Genomic DNA, 20443 nt, shown 5'->3' with positions numbered 1-20443 from the left:
TACTTTCCTTTTTGAGAAGCACTTTTTGGATCCTAATCATTAGACTTGAAAAATCAAATCTCTCTTAAAAAAATCAAACCCCTTTTTTGAAAAGCTGCTTGTAGGTATGCATATAAGGCAGGATGTGTGTGTCATAGACTTCTCCAGGGCCTGCCGCATAGTCAGTGCAAAGGGAAAGAAGGTGTTTATAAAAGATGGCCGGGCACTCACTGCCAACTGTCATGAACGTGGGAATTGTATTGTATAAAAAGTAGATGTTCCAATTCCACTGACATATCTTTATGGTAAGAAGGTCCTCAAGCCTTCTGTGCTCACCTTGTAAATTCCTTCAACTGTTTCCTCACTAACATAATCTTCAGATTATGATTTAGCTCCCCTGATGGACTATGGAGAGAGACCCTGTTCCATGTGGACCCAGCATCCCAGTTCTTGGGTTGTTTTGTTTTGTTTTTACTATAAATTAATACCGTCATTCTGATGCCCAAACTGTGTGGGAGTTTCAGTTACAGTGAATTAGCTCAACTTCTGATCACCCGCAAACACTGACAAGAATGAGTAACTGCGCCTTCAGAGCAGAGGACCAGAGCCTGGAAGGGGGTCCCCGAGTGCGGTGCTGGTCAGCGTAGCCTGCTGTCACTCTCAGCAGCCGCTCCTGGGCCAATTCTTCTGCAACTTCCATCTCCATATTGACACACAAATGTTTCCCCACAAAAACAGAGTTAATTAGCATGACCATGTCCTAGACCGCCCCTCAAGATACAGGGTATCCCCAAGTAAGCCTAAACTCCCCGAGTGTGGACTCCAGTATCTGAGTGCCCCTGAACCCTGTTTCTAAGGACTAAACTCTCAGCACGCTAAGCTCCCCACCACCCCGAAGTGAGCAGGGGGTGGTCAGAGCCCCGCAGGTGCAGCTGAGTAACTTCTGCAATAATACGACCAGAAGATCTCCTTGAAATGAATGTAATGTTATATGTCACTTACATCTCAAGAAAAATACACGTATCAAATCAATATGTCTACACCTGAAACTGATATAATGTTCTATGTCACTTCTACTTCAATTAAAAAAAAAAAAAAAAGACCTCCTCCTTGTCCTGCTCCCCAGGAATGAACTCTTAGAAGAACTCTGTCTCAGTAAGGTAGTGAAAAGATATTCATTTAACCAATATTTATCAAGGGCCTGCTTTGTGCTAGTGAGAAACAACAGGGAGCAGCTCCTGCTTCATCAAGGCCATGTTCTAATGTTGGCAGGGCATGTGGGAGACAAAGAATAGACCCACTGACAAACTAGGAAATAACATGTGTTAATACATAGTGTGAAGGTAACCAAATAGGAAGTTGCTATAGAGAAAGACCGGAGGAAAAGAATAATACCAATGTGGGTAAGATGGCCAGAGAATAACCTCTGGAATGGAGACGTTTCAGTCTCAACCTGAATAATGATGGTCTGGGGCTGCACAGTAAAAGAAAGCCAGATGGCCAGTGTGGCCAGAGGACAGGGGGTTTGGGAGAAGGAGGTGTGGAATAGAGCCAGAAACTAAATGCTGTAGGCTGTTGGAGGCAAAAGTGAGGAGTTTGGATTTATTTTCATTTCAAGTTTATTAGAAGGTTTAAGCAAAGTAGCAACAGCCCAATCTCCATTTTTAAAGCCATAACTCAGGCTGCTATGTTGGCATGAATTGTAAAATGGTAAATGCAGAAAAGAAAGTTCAAGTAAGAAGTGTTACCTGGGGGAGGGTATAGCTCAAGTGGTAGGGTGCATGCTTGGCATGCACGAGTTCCTGGGTTCAATCCCCAGTACCTCCTCTAAAAATAAATAAACCTAATTACCTCCCCGCTTCTGCCAAAATAAAATAATTAAATAATACAATAATAAGTAAGATTTTTTTTTTAAAAAAAGAAGCATTGTCTGTGGCTCTGGTAAGCAATGATGATGACTTACACTATTGTGGGGAAATGGAGGTTGAGGAGGGAAACCCAGATGGGATATGATTTGGTTTGGGCTGAGACAACAAGACTAGCTGAGAAATGAGATGCTTGGATTGAAGACTGAGTGTCTCTTTCAGTTTTGATAAGAGCAACTGAGCGGTTTGTGGTTCCATTAAATTCGAGGTGGCAGACTGTGAGAGGAGCACATCTGAGGGGGGTAAAGGAAGCTAGGGAAGTGAGTTCCTTTTTGACTAATTTAAGTTTTAATTGGCTCTTAAACCTCTAGTGGCTGGAATAATCAGAGCAGAAGTCACCGAAGAGATGAGTCTGATTTTCAAGATAGACATCAGTGCTGTCAATGTAAATGACTGAGCCAGCAGCTTATGGATAGTTTTAAGCTAGGGGATTGGATAAAATAACATAGGAAGAAGGTTTATATGGAGAAGAGAAAATCCTGAGACCTAAATCGCTCCAAGATTTAGAAGCCAGATAAGGGAGAAGGGGCCAGGAAAGAAGATGGAGAAGAAGCAGCCAGTGAGGTGGAGGGCCACTAAGGGAACGTGCTAACACTGAAACCAGCAGAAAGTGTTTGAAGGAGAGAGAGAACAATTCCAACACAAATAAGAGATTCAGTAGGATCATCATGGAGAAACGGCCATTGGGTTTCACAAGCAAGATTAATGGGACCTCAAGAAGTTCATTTTTTTCAAGAGATTATATCTGATGGAAGGAATGTGATGTATCTTTTTCTATTTAAATTTCATAACCAGTCCAATGTTGAAAAAAATTAAGTGGAAAAGAGTGTTATGTGGACTATACAATTTGGCATGGAAATATTGACTATAAATAAATGTAAAAAACCATGCCATGTCATATTTTTTTAAAAATTGAAGAGCTATCATTATATCATCTGGCTTAAAATATTTTCTAATCAAAGCAATCTCTAAATGTTAGAATCAATTTCTGCAAGGTTGAAAGGTAATTTTTATACTCAGATATTCACAATGTTTGGTTTATTAAAGTCTTAAGCCTTGTATATTTTAGCCATGAAGTAGAGATAGATTGGGTCCAAAAAAAAAAAAAGTCACTTGATTTAAAGATAGAAACTGTTTATAGCAGTTGGAAATAACTTTCTGTGACTTAAAACAACATATTTTTCTTTTCTCTAACCCAAGGTATGGTGACATGGTACCAAAAACCATAGCAGGGAAGATTTTTGGTTCCATCTGCTCGCTGAGTGGGGTCTTGGTCATTGCTCTGCCTGTCCCAGTGATTGTTTCCAACTTCAGTCGGATCTACCACCAAAATCAACGAGCAGACAAACGGAGAGCACAAAAGGTGTGTATTCAGTTCTGTGCAACCATGATTTAGCATCTCCCACTTTTTATAGTGAGCTTTAAAATCCCCTGCTGGCTATTCAGTGTTCTGGGTTTGGTCGATAGCTGCACCGGTCAGCACAAGCTAAGTTAATATCTTAGCGCCTTAATGAAAAAAAAGAGCCTTAATATCTTAGTGGCTTAAAACAACAAGGAATATTTCTTAATCATGCCACAGGTCCTTACTGGTCTAATGACAGAAACTCTGTCTTGACGGTGTACTTTTGCCATCATTCAGGCAGGGGTAGAAGGACATGATGAATCACACACTAACTCCTAAAACCTCCTCCTGGAAGTGGGCCAAGTCACTTCCCTCTCTGCTGCATTGGCAGATCTCATAGCCAGGTGTAACTTCAGAATGGGCAGGGAGGGGGAAAGGTATAGCTCCAGTGGTAGAGCGCATGCTCAGCACCCAAGAGGTGCCGGGTTCAATCCCCGGTACCTCCTCCAAGTGGAAACCAATGAAGAAACCTAATTACCTCCCCCACCAGAAAACAAACAATACAAGCAAAATGGCCAGGGAAATACAATCCTCTGATGCAACCAGAGGCAGGGAGAAAGAAATATTTGGTGAAAAGCACTAATGAGAATACTAAAATCAAAGGTAAATTCTTGGCAAATTGTATTAGAATCAGATTTCTAGATCTGATTCATTTAGTCTCTGTCCATCAGGGATCAAGCTGGTTCTAGTCGACCAGGGCAATCAAAGGGCACCAAAATATGTCTCAGCTATTCAGTGTAGTTGACACAGGAAGTAGGAGAAATCTGATCATTAGTAGCTGAGTTTTATTTTTGGCCCAGCAGTTTACGGTTTCTCTGAATGTCACATCAATTAACTCATCCCTGTCAGAGTAAACAGGCTGCATACTCATCTGTGAAATGGGGAAGACAATACCTACCTCACAATAAGATTAAGATTATATGTAAATGTATATAAATCTATATAAGCATGTCATAATATTAACAATATTTAACATTTAGTGGTGTCTATTTAACCAGCCAAATATTCAAGTAAATTTAACATTTACTACTATGTGCCAGGTATTGGTTTGATGTTTTTTAAAAAAATAATAATTCATATAATCTTCTTAACAAATCTAGGAGTTAGTTACCATTATTATTCCTATTTCATAGATGAGAACCCTAAAATTACCCAGAAATTGAGAAATTCTAAGATCACAGACTTAACAAACTGCAGAGCCATCACTCAATCCAAGGGATCTGGCTCCCAGGTTTAGACACTTAAACACGATGCCAGGCTGCATCTCAGAAAAACTGGCTAAATGTTAGCACACTTCCCCTCCCCATTCTTTGTTAAAATAGTCACCTTGCAAGTCAGGGCCCTTGTGGTTTAGAAGTAATTACGGAAATCTCTTTTATAGTTTCCTCGGGGTTATGGTGCTAGATTTCTAAGACTCTTCATGGATATTATATCATGTCCTTTAAGAATAGACTCATTTTTTAAATATCCAAAAACCATTCATAACTATGATTTAAGTGGATGCACAATCTGGGTAATGTGGTATAACTATAAAATATCATGATGGGTCTTGGTACAATTCATAATTGGCTTTGTAGGTAGTCCTAGAACAAGATTTTAAACATGCTTTTGCACAATGTTGATCTCTTTAGTAAAATTAAAAGTATACTTTATACTTTGTACAGTATACAGTGTAAAATCTCATAAAGTAACTCATTAGAAAGTTCATATTAATCAGTATGGTCACATAGCATATTTGTCCAGAGAACTTGTTTATATCCATTGTCAGAGAATTGCTTTTTTTTTTTTAAGCAAAGAATCACTCTTTCAGACTTGTAGTTTCTTGTTTTGCCGAATCCCCCATTTTTGGACAAGCACCTAGCCTTGAATTATTACAAAGAATGGTAATGAATAGTCTAGTTAACATGAATACAATAAAACTGGTAATCCAATAAGAAGGAGGGGTAGAAAAAGGCACCCTCTGGACAGTTATAGTGTGGGGCACACCTTTCACAAGCAGAGATGGAGGAATTTGGGGCACAGTTGGCCCCCATCAGAGACTGCCACGCACTACCGCTGCGGCTCTGCCCACACACTGCAGTCCCTCTACTGGGCACACATGTGCATTGTTTAAAAGAACAGAAATCCTACAAAAAGCTTAGCTCCCCAGCATCCATCCAACTCCATTCTAGAAATTTCATCTTTAATACAAGCTACCTATAATTCATTTTCTCCATGCCAAAAAATGAGTGACCTGCATGAAAACTGTAGGAAGTACAAATCTGATTTTCAAATAAACCAACTTTCAAAATATCTATTTTTTTCAAACTTTGTCATCTGCAACAAGCAAATCAATAAAGGAAATCTTAGAATGTTTTTAGAAGGTTTTTTTTTTTTTGGTCTAAATAAATTTAGAAATCAAAAGTACATAAATATGACATTTAAAAGTACACTAAATTGAAAAGCATGTTTTATGAATTTTTTGTATATTTAAAGTATCTCCTATATTCTAAGTTTCTGCCTTAATACAATGAATTTTACATATCGTGATTACTAGAAAAATTGGCTTAATAAAGCCAAGTACAATAACCTAATGTGATATGTCCAGTGAATAGTCTATGACCAATAAACAGAATATAGACATTTAAGAAAGAATGGTGGGCATGGAACTAAATAAATTACCAAGGGATATTTTCTGTTTTCCTTCCCAGGAAATATTTTTAAAAAATAAACATTCGTTAGGCTAAGATAGTTTAGATTTATCTGGAACTGGGTGATTTGATAAATATCAAAGTTTTACCAAAAAAGCCCAACTAATTCCATCAAGCAAGATAGCCATTCAATAATAATACCAATCAAACTGAATAATGAATAACATTACAAAATATTTTTAAAGCAGAATTTTCGGTATTTAGTCTCATTGCCAGCACCAAGCTTAAGCAAAAATTTATACACAATTAGAAATATACACAATGCTATATTCAGAGGAAAGATTTAACCACTTTGTGGAGGGTTTAAGTGAAAAAAAAAAAAAGACAATCTTGCATATTGGCACTTGCTTGTTTCAATTAAAATAGCACATGTTCAGTATCTTAAGAAAATCCATTCCTATGCACACATACACACACACACACCACACACACCACAGAATATAATGGCAGAATATGAAGAAACATTTAGTCTCTTTTCTTAACTCGCTTCAGATTTCTGAATCTTACTGTCCTCAGTCCTTCTTCCTCAATAAAACCTTCTCTTTACAGACCAACTAACAATCATTTCTTCCTTTCCCCCAAATCTTATGTTACTTGCTGTCTGAAGCCCCTGTTTGGCAATTCTGGTTGACTTATCTTTCATCTTAGCCAAATTTTAATGTATCTTGAGAGCAGGGGCCATGCCTCATATTTTTCAGGTCTTCTACTTATTTTTATTTATTAATCTAATATTGCTGGGATTCTGGTTGAAGGCTAGCCTTCAACAGACACTTGGCACAGCGCTCCACAAGACCAAGTAAACCCAGTAACTTGTACAATTATTGTAGTAAAATGAAAGATAAGTAGTGAATGGAACTGAGATGGGAGGTTCTTTTTCCAACACAGTATATGACTTAGAAAAAAATGGCTATTCTGCCTCTAAAACAACTGTTTCTTTTTCCGTAAACTTAAAACTACTTCTGTGGTGGTGGTTGCCACAATATAGAGGTTTTCTATTCTGGGAAATATGTAATTTTCCTTTGTTGGACAGTACTTTCGGTTAATGTAAATGTCTCATTTAAGAAAGAAAATAATATTTCCTAATACTTGAGGCTAAATACTTGGAGAATGACATAGGTGAGACTGATAACTATGATATAGGCAATATAATTACATGCAGTGGTTGCAAAAAAAAAAAAAGAAAGAAAGACGGGGGGGAGGTGGAGAGGGGAGGACGGGGGGAGGACGGGAACCAAAGAAAGCACTGAATGTTCCAGGAGACTGATGAGACTTTAGGACTGAAGTTTCAACAATAACCCTTTTCTGGAAACCCAATGTATATTTACGTTACTTATTTCTGAATCATTATGTCAATTCTAAGTCATTTCCAAATGCTCTTGTCACTTCTCATTGTTGTGTTGAGTCTGTCCTGAATTCCTGACTGTACAGCGCAGCTTTTGAAGTTAAAACATTTTCTAACTTCCAACTTCATTCTCTAGTGTTGCCTCAATATGTTGAGTGATCTAAACACTACCCTGACAACAAAGAGTGAAATGTGTCTCTTTGTCCTATCACTTACAAATATGATCTCTGTACCGAGTATTATTTTAAGCTGGGATCAGCACATAGGAAAAAGAAATTCACGGAGGAAGAGAGAAGGCGTGCGGTTGAAGCCATATGATATCTTAATGCTATTTTGAGAGCTTCCAATGTCTCAGTGCTACTCTCAAACGCTGTGGGCAAAGGGGCACTTTGGTACAACTTTGGAGGGAAATCTGGTAAAACCTATCAAACAAAACACACACACACACACACACACCCTTTGATCTAGGAATAATTCTGCTTCTAGAAATGTGTCTTGCAGACCAGCTCATCATGGTGTTTAAAGCAGGCCGCATTGCTTATGGTAGCAAAAAAAATGCCTTAAAAATTAATTGTGATTGGCTTGCTAAATATAAGAGGCTGCATTCCTACAGTGGCATATTACACATCCATAAATAAATGAAGTGGTTCTATATATGCAGCTATGGGAAGAGTCCCACCTGTGTTAAATGAAAAAGGCTGAGTGCACAAGTGTGTGCACCTTAGTCTCCCAACTGAGTAAAACTATATGTGATATATACATAAGAATTTATATATTTGCTTTTATATGCCTGGAATATTTCTGATAAGATTCTCTAGAAATATTGCTAGTGGTTGGCTCTGAAGGACAGTTAGGAGTAGGTAAGCCCAGAGAGACTTCCCTGGTTTTCATGTACTTTTGTAGTGTCAAAAATTTTATCATATGTATATATTCATTTTCCATTTAAAAATATAGATTATTAAAATTTTTTATTAACAAGAAGATTACAGGGCTAGTGACGAAAGACAGTCTCTTGGGGTTGTTTAGAATGGGGAAAGGAGGAGTCACCGTAGCGGAATTTTACAAGGAGGTTCTTCCCCAAGCCATTCCAGTTGCTTCCTCACATACGCTTGCTAGACATGTGCCGTACAAGCAGCATGGCCACCCAAATCGTGCTCTCCAGGAACTGGAAAGCAGGCTCATACCATGGCAGTCTGGGGCAGATACACAGCAGCAGTTGGAAAGTGGAATGGAAAACCCAAAGTCCAGCCAGACACCCAGTTCACTCGGTAACACCACCTTGGCGATCTTGCTGTAACTGTGAACAGTTGCAGTGACCACCCTCAACCCTCTACACTGAAGAACATTCTCTGTGCATAAATGCTTTAAAATTTTTAAATAATGTTAGACGTCTTTCGGAGTGGCTCCCTATGTTCTTCATTTCAACAAATTCAAGAGAGAAGTAGGAATGAGGAGGGTGTGCTGCGGCGTGGATCTGTGCAGTAGACAAAGTGGATACATTTACGGATTTTTTTCCTAGAAAGCCCATAATGATCGGTACAGGATCCACATTGGCCAATCCAACAAAATAATTGCAAAAGCAAAATATGATGTTTAATGATACAGATACAATTTAATAGTTTTTTTTTTTTTTTTTTTTTTTTTTGCAGGAAGGAAGGAAGTGGGAGGAGGGGAGGAAGAGAGAAAGAAAGAATAGAAAGGCCATAGGTTTCTGGAACTTAATTACTAAATTTTAAAAAGTCATTAGTTTAAATGAAAAGAAGTTGGCAGCTGGTGTGCTGAGTCTCCATTTCATTAAGTTACTCAGATTGGGATCAGTGAAAAATTTAAGTAATACGACGATTTTTCTCTTGACACAATGGACCGAAACACCACTGAAATAACTTGATCTTACTGTAAGGACTTAATTACAATTCTTAAACCTATAACCCAACTCCAAAGCCATTCACTGAGCTCACTGATGAGTATTAACTAAAACCAAGCACTCAAATGGTGAAAGTTTACTTTTCAGCCGTTACATGTGAAAAGTGGCATGCTTTGAAAGATATGTATGCTGACATTAGGACAATATAAGAGTGCTCTCACTGTTTTAAGAAAACCAGTCATAAATCTTCAGAGGACACTTCTTTTTTTCCCCTCCTATAGAAAGCCAGACTGGCCAGGATCCGGGCAGCCAAAACTGGAAGTGCCAACGCTTACATGCAGAGCAAACGGAACGGCTTACTCAGTAACCAGCTTCAGGTATGGTCCAAATGTTCCCCTCTTTTCATGTTCAATTTATTGGGGCAATATTGATTTAGTTCTGCTTAACCATGTAACTTTATTGTTGGTAATTACGAACATAGCTACGACACAACAAAATGGTCATTTTTTTTTTAATAACTTCGCCCTGCACTGTCTTACTGACTGTAGTCAGCTAGAAACTGGGCTCTGAAATATTGCAGGTGAATGGTGATTCTCAGTCACAATCGGGCGATATTTTCTGCACGAGCTCATGTAAACATGGGGAAGATCAAAAATTCTCAACAACTCAAATACCTAGGCTTTTTTTCCCCAAAATTATGTATGAAAAGTTCATTTGGGTGGCAATAAGGGGGTGCCGTGATGTCTTGTTTTATTTTTACCAGAGGGGGAACACCATTCAGTGTTACACAGGTCGCACCGAGTGAAATGCAATTGGAGAAACTTTACTTTCACCTGAAAACTTTTCCTTTAATATTTAGGATTTCAATCATCTTTACTTACATAATAGCTTCTGTGTCGGTGAGCATTATGGTGGTTTCAGGATTATTATTATTATTATAAGTACTAGATTAAGTATTATTATCCAAAAATAATGGCTCATAGGCTTTCAGAGGTAGTTGGTAGATGAATGAGTAAAAGGGAATTAAATTTTCAATTCGGGGAGACAAGTCTAAAAGGCCAGACTGCTAATTTGACGAAAATGTAAATGCTGATTATCAAACTCAAAAGCAACTCTACATTTGATCCTTTTCAGTTAAAGATAGATACATAAATAAAATGCTGCCATTTAATCTCGGGAATGAGGCCAGATCTCTCTGCAGAAATATGTGACTGAGGTTCTCATTGTTTGCCAATAAATAGAAAGCCCTCCTGTCTTCTCCTTGTTAACAGTCCTCCGAGGACGAGCAAGCCTTTGTTAGCAAATCCGGCTCCAGCTTTGAAACCCAGCACCACCACCTGCTTCACTGCCTGGAGAAAACCACGGTAAGGCAAAGGCAGGGCTGCCTGCCCCCGTAACTCAGACAGTAATCCCACTGGCTTTTGTGAGTACTTAATGCTTCCAAGCATGAGTTCACTGTCTGCATTACTGGAAAATATACTAAAAACAAAACAAGAAAAAATCAACAAGAATTGAAATTACTTTGAAAGACTGAAGTGATATGTCAACCTAAGAAGTATTTTAGAGACTTATTTACAATGTTTTTATCCTTAGTGATTGTCTTAACACTATCCGTTTAATGCAGATGGAAAGTTGTCTTCCAAGAGCTGACTGCAAGTCCTATAAAATATTTTTTTTCTCTTGATTCTTAAAATGCTGATTAAATAAGAGGAAAAAAATGAATTTCAAGTGTTCCTCACATCTGGATAAAGGCAACAGCAATAGCAATAACACAAAAAATAGAGAATAACTAGATATAAGAGTTTCTTTCATTCATGGGTATAATGAGCAGGGGCAGATAATAAAAACTATCTGTTCTCATAAGAAAAATGGCACATGTAACTAATGGCGTGCCCCATGGGGCTGAGGATTGAGTCTGCATTTCTCCACTTTGTAAGCTCCCTGTTGGACCTCCTCTTTAACAAAGGCATCTCTTCTCTGGATAACTTGTCAAAAGGGATCACAATCTATGACCACAGAGCAGAATAAAACTTTCACCATATTTGAATTAAGATTGCTGGTTCACTCGCTTGAGACACATATCTGTATTCTCAATTCCAACATACCGTCTATCCATTTATTCATGTACCTGTCTGTAGAGTCATTCAGCAGAAATGTCTTACTTGCCTATATGTGCGGGACAGAGAGCCAAACCCAAGACACACCATGAATGAAGTCAGGTGTGGCCTCTGCCCCACTGGAGCCTCCAGGTATGGGACAAAACACTGGAAGTTACTGGAGAAGGATGAGGAGCTGGGGAAGCGACAGTGGGGCCATAGTAGACTAGGGGCTAAGATGGCAGAGCCAAAGGGTACAGGGTGAGGCCAGGCTTCCTGGAGAAGCGTGAATTGAGACCCACCTGATGACTATGAGTTAAGCACAGAAATGAAGGGGCTAACAGGTGGTATAAGCACCTGAGGAAGGCTGGAACTTGGCTTAAGAGGAAGTAAAAGAACTTGAGGGTGGTCAGAAGGAGAGAGTGCTGCGTGGCACCAGTGGAGGTGCAGAGGAAGGCGGGGACCTGATAAAGGGGTTTGGGAGGCACCTGAAGAGTGTTGGTTCTTATCTTATTATTTATGGCAGATTATTTCAGGGCTTTAAACAGGGTGGTTAACTAACTACATTTATATTTTAAATAATGAACTATACCTTATTAAGACAACTCTTTGAAAGTTAATTGATGACAATAATCAAATGTATTTATCCCTATTTTTTTCTTTCTCTTTATTTTCATTTTTTGACTATTTTACCTTTCAGGGCTTTTTAAATCAAAAATTATTTAGCTCCAATGAATATAGTTTAAATTGAGCTACCTACAAAAATATATGGTTACCAGCAGCAGAATGACTTCTTCCCTTCCAATCCCTGATGAGATAAATCAGACTCTCATGCGTTCTGACTTGTATTATGTGTGTGAAAGGTGCACTGTAAGAGAAGAAAATAGATTGTGAATCCTTTGTGAGCTCTACTTTTTTCTATAGAATTTAATATTTAACATGAAATTCTGTCGGGTCTGATCATATTGTCCTCTGGATTTAAAATAGAATGTTAAATTCCATTTACTTCAAAATGCTTGTCTCAGCAAAGAAATGGCAAAATGAGTACCTAAAGCAATCTATTTCCTATTAGCCAGTAAATTCCTTCAATTGTTTTCCTAATATTTTAGGATGAGAGATGGTTAAGTGGAATTTGGCATGGGTGAAGCCTTCCACTCTAAGATTGTTCCCACACACCCACCCACCCACACACACAAAAGAGTAATTGAAGTCATCCTTAGCAGTTCAGACCAAAAATGTTTTCCCTGATGTTTCTCTGGTAAAATCTTGCACAGGCAGCTTAGGGGGCAATTTATATTAAACATTTTAAAAGCAAAATTTGCACTGTGTTTCTCTAAGATGTGATATATGAAATGACATCCATCACTGTTGGCTTCTCAGTTAGAAGGACACAGGCAGACATCACAGGTCCAGCCGGTGATGTAAAACAGACATAAGAATGGAGACCACAGAAGTTCAGTGCTAACTCATTCAGGGTCAAATATAAAGTGATATATTTTGATAAATATATTTTACTTATTTAACTAAGAAGTCAAAGTTGTCTATACACTGGGAATTTTAGAGGAGCATCTAGAGGAATGGGAAGTGTCTTTTAAGCATCTGATTTTCTAATTAAAAGTATTTTCAATCCCATGTGAAAATATTTGCTAATTCAAAACAGATAATCTAACTTGGAACATTCTATTAAAATCGTCTCTTTTTCATAACTTCAGTCTGCCAATTTGTTTAAAAAATAAAGTACATGCGAATTTCCACATTCCCTGTGGGTATTATTTGTATTCATTTTTGAGGGTTTTTTATCTTTAGTTCCAGATTTTATTTTTAAATTAATAAATGATATTTCAAGATCAAGTTATTCTGTAAACGGATACTAAATTAGCCTGTGCAAATCAGCCTCAAGACCTAACTAGAGAGATTTTACTTTCACACAAATGCCAAAGAAAAGTGGCTTGGATATTCTAATTATTATGAAAATGTTTTTTTACCCATTAGATAATCTAAATGTACGTGGGCATATTTGAATTCTAAGAAGAAAACTATTCAAATCTTTTTTTAGAGATAAAATGTGACAATATTGTCCATCAACTATAATATAAAATATAAAAAATAATAAACACATTTTTAAAAAGTGAAAGTGTGTTTCTGTGCTTTCTTCACATTTCTCGCCACTGTGGAACAGAATCACGAGTTTGTGGATGAGCAGGTCTTTGAAGAAAGCTGCATGGAAGTCGCAACAGTGAATCGTCCCTCGAGTCACAGTCCCTCTCTCTCTTCACAACAAGGAGTCACCAGCACTTGCTGTTCAAGACGACACAAAAAAACTTTCCGCATCCCTAATGCCAACGTATCAGGAAGCCACCGAGGCAGCGTGCAAGAGCTCAGTACGATTCAGATTAGATGCGTGGAGAGAACCCCGCTGTCGAACAGGTACCTGGGGTTGATCTGTGTGCGTTCGCACACCTGTGCTGCTTCTCAGAGCACATCTCCTCCTGCTGTCATGTTGCTACCTGGGTGGCATCTACCTCCTAGCTCCTAGGGATTGAAATGAGGCAAAATTGCTCTGTAACAAGTGGGAAAATGGGTCGACGGTAGTTTTCAGTAAACACCAATGGCCTGAAATGATCGTCAATATGACCAAAAGGCACAAATTAAATTGACATTGATGTGATTGAAAAGTATTCAGTAGCCCCCAAAAATACATCAACGTAGGCAATGTAACTGAAAAACCAAACGATGCCCACACGAACCTTTTGAATCAGTATTTTTGACCCCAACAAACACAAAAAAATCAATCCAATACCAATAAAGGTAAGTGAAATGTTGAAACCGTTTACCCCCAGTTCGTTTACAGATAGTGTAAGTAAAGTGTTTCTATTGGCATTTCCCTCTTGTTCCTCTTTATGGGCTACTTGTTTTTACCAAAACCATACATGGGTAATAGTAAGTAGTACATTTAAACTAGACGAGTCACTGAAAAGATTAATCTCTGCCCAGGTAATTTTACTCTGTTCTTCAAATTAAATAGCTTGTATTTTTACATTGATAGCTATTAATTCAGTGCTACTATTATCCCAAAATGGGAAGGGAAAAGACCCCACTTACCTCTCTCACCTGAAGATGAGAATTCAGACAGGAGATGGAAGTGTTGTGTAGCAAAAGATTTTAAAGGATTTATTAGCAAAGAGAAAGTCCACCTCCAAGAGCTGGAGGTCGGCTGATCCAAGGGCAGATAGCGGTGCCGGTCTTTGTTTGGTCCCGGGTCTTACACCCTCGCTGAGAGGCGGTCTCTTGATTGATTGGCGGCTCTTGACCCTGGAGCGCTTAGTCATGCTCATCCCCTTTTGCGCATGTCCTTACCCATGATGCACACAGAGAAGCCCATGGTGGGGGCCTAGTCTGCAATGCTAATTATATTACAATGAGCATCGGGTCATGTCCGGTCAGGTCTTCGTTGCTACCGTGCAGTTGCGGGTGTCGGTTTCTAACTAGTTTCCTGCTGGCACTCATTTAGAGGGAGTAAAGCCCCTTTATGCTGAAGGTGGGCATACCACCGTCTTCCAGCCATCCCCCTTCTCCTCCACCTTATCTACCTGGTGCCCCCGCTTATCTAACTGCCTAACACTACTTCTTTGTTGGCATCCAGCCATCTTTGTGGAAAACTTGGATGAGATTCTGCATTCAGGCTCTGTTGACTTACACAAACCAGATGTCTCTGGGACCAGAATATTAAATATTGGAGCAATGACAGATTTCTGTCTGTAAGATAGTCTACCTCTATGTTGTTTTACATATATTCCAAAACACAATAAAAAAAAACGGAGAAGAGCTTAGAAAGAAAATCTTAGAACATAAATATTTAAATTAAGTTTTCATGAGAAAATAGTTTTAAGTTCCTATGTCTAGCCTCTTTGCTCCTTTCCCTTGCCCACTTCACACACAGAGTATAAAACTCTTGCAAGAATACCAAGTAGGGAAAACCTTCAAATATTTGTAATGACTCACTTTTTTGAGTTCTTTTGGTTGTCGCTAAGTTGAGAGCTCTAAGGGCACCATAGGTCCCAAAGAGATAAGATAGAAAAATGATTCTGTGACCAAAAGAACTGTGGTCTAACCATAGTTAAATCCTTTTCATGATGGTATGCCAACCTCTCAGAGGTCCTGTCTTAAATAAAACTATTTTATTTTGCTCAACCTAGGCTTTCCAAAACTCATCCAATCCTCTTCCTTGTCTGTTTGTAGAAAACACTCTGAGACATGCTAACTGAACCACATTGAGCAGGCTTTTAACGTTTGTTTTCATGTTAATGAGCTGCCTAATGTTCACTTTAATCTATCTTAAGATTTAGTGTTTCATTTTTAAAATCTTGGTAATCATTCGCAGACATTTAAAATCTTACCTATACACATGAAAGCGTGTATTCCTCACTTGGAGGAAAAAAAAATTTTTAAGCTTGAAACAACTTACTTTCTTAAATCTATTTTTTCCTCATCAGCCGATCCAGTTTAAACGCCAAAATGGAAGAGTGCGTTAAACTAAACTGTGAGCAACCTTACGTGACTACAGCAATAATTAGCATCCCAACACCTCCAGTCACCACCCCCGAGGGAGACGACAGGCCAGAGTCCCCTGAGTACTCAGGGGGGAGTGTTGTCAGAGTGTCTGCTTTGTAAGACAATTGGAATCAAGTCTAAGAGAATTTGAGCGCTGGCTGGGGAAAGAACCCCCACGTGGAAGGAAGAAGACACAATACACTTTGTGCAGACAAAAACGACAAAGCAAGAAGGTTGGTAGGGAAACAAAAACAAGGCTTCCAAACTTGAGGATGGAAGTAAAACCACCAAATGGCATTTCTAGACAGAGTCTGATCTGTTGTTATGCAGAGGAATGGTCTGTGGCCCTTCGACTTTGTGAATGAGCACAATGAAATGCCGCCTACTGATGCTTCTTATGACCAGAACTCTTTTTTAATAAAATAAACCTTTGAACATATGTTCCAGTGGAATGCAAAACAAAACAAAACAAAAAAATATGGAAAACATTTTGATAAAAATTTTTCCTGTTAAACCCATGAACATTGGCTCTGATGAAGATGATTACGTATTAAAGAAGAAACTCCTATGACATATTTGTATTGACTGAAGGAAGCCATCCTAATGCATGCTAGAATTCTTTGGGACAGTGCTCTCAGTTTCCTTATGTTGTCTTCAGAATAGGCATGATAAACTATAACTTTAGAAAGAGGGAATTTCTGTGCACTTACAACAAACTGATCATTCATGTTCCATGGTGGGCTGTGCAAATAAACTCCTTTAGAACTGCAGTGTTGCTCATGGGGATGCTCACTAGTAACTCTCAAGTGTTCAGATAATTCCGTATTAACTATTATTTTACCTTGCACCTAGATACTGTTACAACTGCAATAATTCATTGTACACACCTGTTGTACCAGGAATCAGGATTTTTTTGTTGTTGTATTTATTTCCAGATCTTCATAGATAACAGTCAGAGCCGCATTCCATAGAAAAACTTCTGGTGTGGCCAGGTTTTAGATAACTTTTTAATCCGAAACCCTTGTGCCATAAATGTTTTCCTGTAATATTCTTTGGTCCACTGTAGCCCTGTGACAGTGCATTATCTGTTCCTGTATTTCTATAGCGCCTTCTTTTGGATTTATCATCATCAACTGGACGAACGTTTTCTAGTTCAAATGCCTTTCCTACTTTTGTATTCCCCAACGAATTATCTTGTAAGTAGATTATCATCATCAATCCCCTTGTCAAAAATTAGAAAAGAAGGAATTGACATCTGTGAATTATCTCTCGCCTTTTTGCTGTTATGGAAAAGCCCAGATACTGGATATATCACTGTAAGTTTCATGAAAAGAACTGGCTGGGACTAATATCACAGGACCAGTGATCCCCGAATCTCCCTTGATGTACTATTTATTTTGCTTTAGATCTTGAATACACTATGAGAATAACTAATGTGAATTGAAATGCAGAGACAGACTGGAACGCTTTATGTAGCGATATTTGATGAAAGCACGCTTTTCTGTGCCACTGGGGAAGGCAGCACAAATTTATCTCAGAAAGGTTCCTGTATCTTGCAAGGAGCAATTTCCTCCTCTAAATCAGGAGGACAGGAGTTTGATGATGCAGAATTGGTCTCTATGTACATTTAAGTGAAAAGGCTTGATATCTTTTCACCTTTAAAATATTATCAGCAGACATGTCTGCACGTAGACAGTGTAAAAAAGTTTTATGTCAAATGAAAAGTTTTGTTCATTCCAAACCACCACTGTAAGGAGTAAAGTTTAGCTTCACTACATGGAAAGAGTTAGTAATTATCCCCCTACTATAGAGATTTAAAAATGCTTATCGTAAAATTATCATACAAGGAATTAATCCAACCATTTTCAAGTAAAGCCAGAAATTCTGGCTTCCCATTTCTAGCATAGCTTCTAGAACAAGGCTGTGCACACAGTAGATTTACAAACACGTGCTGAGTGGAAGTCAGATAAACTCTACTATCTCTCGGGGAGAACTGGCTTTATCCCTAGGGTGTCTTTTTAAAAGTTACTAATCTTCCTGAAGTGTGAATGTTAACAATTATATTAACACCTGCCTCATGTCACTTTATGCTTCTAGAGCAAATATATAGTGAAACTTCTTCGATGGCACTTGTTGAAAAACGTTTTAAAAAATAGAATAAAGGAAACACAATCAGGAACACTTAGGTCTCTTGATTCCCAATGAAAAGTTCTATTTTCATGTTCTTAATACTACATTTTAAAAAACACAGTTAGATCCTTTCAGTTGACAGTTCTTTTCAACTTATCATTTATCCAAAACTATTCATTTCTTTAGGCTTTTGGAAAAGAAAAAAAAAACTTTTTGGTGTTTTAGGTGATTTAAAAATACACTGTGTTGGTGGTGAATGACTATTGATGCCTGTGTTAAGTGCATCTGTATTGTAAGTGAAATGTGATTATTTCTGTGTACCATATGGAGTAACCAAGGTCATGTGTTTTTGACAATTTTGTTTGAAATTCATATATCTTATTTCAGAGGATAGCATAATATCTGCATTATGCTGGAAAAAAAAATAGACCTTTGGAGAATACTTAAATAAAACATGTGCATGCTTGAACAGGACGACATGGTTGACCGGTGCCCTTTCTTCTTAGACTCCTGTCTAGAATCTAGGGTGTGCCGCACTCACCCTGCGTATTTGGGAGAACACTGTAACACGTTCAAACTCAAAAAACCCATTGATCGTGAGTGACATTTAAATCTAATCTCAATGGTGGAAATGGTAGCTTTCTGTCGACAATGGAAAATTAGGCAGAGGCTTTAACAGAAAAGTTAATATCATTTAAATATAAAAGAATGTCCCTGCTTTAAATGGTCGTTTTTAGAACTATCTTGGCAACAACACCTCCATAGCTACTAACTGTGATGATATGAGTGTATTGCAAGGTTTTGATGTTTATTTTAAAAAGATAGTATGGTTAAAATCAGGTTTTGATATAAGATTTTTTCAAGCAGAATGCTTTCTTCTGTGTGTGACCCCAGTTTACTAGCCTGTACCCTAAATTCCATTTGCTTCTTGCACGGTGTGGACCAGAGAGAAGTAAGGCTGATGCCTGAAACTTGCATACTTCTTGATCAGCACTGCGTGAGTTAAGCAAAAAGAAGCTCCGAGGTAATAACTTTGATCAGAACTCAGATTCTTCTTCCAACACTCCTTTCTGTCTATGGAAACAGGTGATTTATTTGCCTAGTTCTATGTCTCTCACTCTCTCCCTCCATATACATTTATGTGTTTATGTATTTATACACATACACACAGATTTTTATTCTTTTTTAAAAAATATACACACGCCAGTGGTCTCTTTTCAGTAGGGGACCAAAAGCAAGAAACTGTTATGAGATCATTAGAAGAAGGAAAATGTGTGCATCATTCAGTGCAGAGAGTGGTTTTCACTAGTGATAACTGGTGACCCTCTGGGTGGATAGTCTCCATTTTTTTCTTATTAATTATTGTCCTTTACAGTCCTTGATTTCCTGAGACCAATCTTGTATTAAGATGCAAACTCCCTGCTCCTTCAACTTAGGTGCAATGTTTGCCTGGAAATAGCCCCCAGGGAGGTATATCAATGTCTGTGGACAACGTCGCTCAAAAGAGTAAAGAGTCCTTGATCGATGGCTCCTCCGAGTTTCATAAGAAAGGCGTCCCCTCGCCCCTAGGGTTTTATTAAGGTGTCTGTTTTATTAACTCACAGGTACAAGAATGGTTATTGGTAGGCACTGTATAAACTTCATCAGAATTGTCGACGCAATGACGTAGGCACGCTGTAATTTTTTGAAAAACTAAAGAGTTTAAACTAGCCACCTGAGCTAGTCCTGTTTAGTGTGGTAAAATAGTCTCAAAAGAGTAAAAAGAGTAAGATTTTTCTTTTTTACCTGTCAGGAACTGTTACTTTTGAAAACCACATTTGCTTAAAACGATTATAAGATACACTTATTGCAAAAAAAGCTTTTAATGAAGATAATATTAGATCCAGGCTGTGCCGTCTAATCCTTCGCTCTTTACTGCCTGCCTTATCTTTTCCCTCCTTTCTCTTCAAGCACTCATCTTTCTTTTACTAGATCATTCTCCCTCTTTCCTTAATCATTTTCCTTCTGGAAGTTTCCTATGGAGATCCACCAGGTAACTACTGTTCATTCTACAAATAGCTCAAATTGTGGAGCACAGAGGATGGGCTGGACATTGTGATGGGAGCTGGAGAAACAGAGATTCAGAATTCAGACCAAATCCTCCTCGAGGAGTTGGATGGTGGGAAACGGCCTGAAGTCCTCTCTGCTTCACATTATTCTTCATAACCCTGCGCCACAAATGTCCTCCCTTCTCCCATATTGACAGTCATTTTTCTGCTTAATCTCCTGAAGAAATCTCTTCAACAGAGTTCACATCAAGATGGTGTTCTTTGAAGTACTTTCTCAAATTTTCCCATCACGTCATCGATAGCCTCTTTCTGTAGGCTATGGTCCTCTTTCTATAGGGAGAGGGTGAGCAGGAAGAGACACAGGAATATTTCTAAAGAAGAGAAAGCAAGACAAGACAAAGCAAACAGAAAAGGAG

At 38.3% G+C, this 20443-nt stretch overlaps 1 protein-coding gene across 1 annotated transcript in view; it reads left to right on the top strand.

The window, feature by feature from the left end:
- Nucleotides 1-18453, top strand: part of KCND2 (potassium voltage-gated channel subfamily D member 2) — a 456872-nt gene extending 438419 nt beyond the window's left edge. The window contains exons 2-6 of the mRNA XM_010947613.3: nucleotides 3105-3267; nucleotides 9484-9579; nucleotides 10474-10566; nucleotides 13478-13725; nucleotides 15792-18453. Coding sequence (XP_010945915.1) covers nucleotides 3105-3267; nucleotides 9484-9579; nucleotides 10474-10566; nucleotides 13478-13725; nucleotides 15792-15969 — 778 coding nt within the window. The 3' untranslated portion in view covers nucleotides 15970-18453. The remainder of the gene's footprint in view (nucleotides 1-3104; nucleotides 3268-9483; nucleotides 9580-10473; nucleotides 10567-13477; nucleotides 13726-15791) is intronic.
- The last annotated feature ends 1990 nt before the right edge of the window (nucleotides 18454-20443 follow it).

This window comes from Camelus bactrianus, chromosome 7 (assembly GCF_048773025.1).
Source record: "Camelus bactrianus isolate YW-2024 breed Bactrian camel chromosome 7, ASM4877302v1, whole genome shotgun sequence".
In the NCBI taxonomy this organism is placed as follows: Eukaryota; Metazoa; Chordata; class Mammalia; order Artiodactyla; family Camelidae; genus Camelus; species Camelus bactrianus.
Note: the sequence above shows the minus strand (reverse complement) of the source record. Positions and strands in the feature narration are given on the sequence as shown.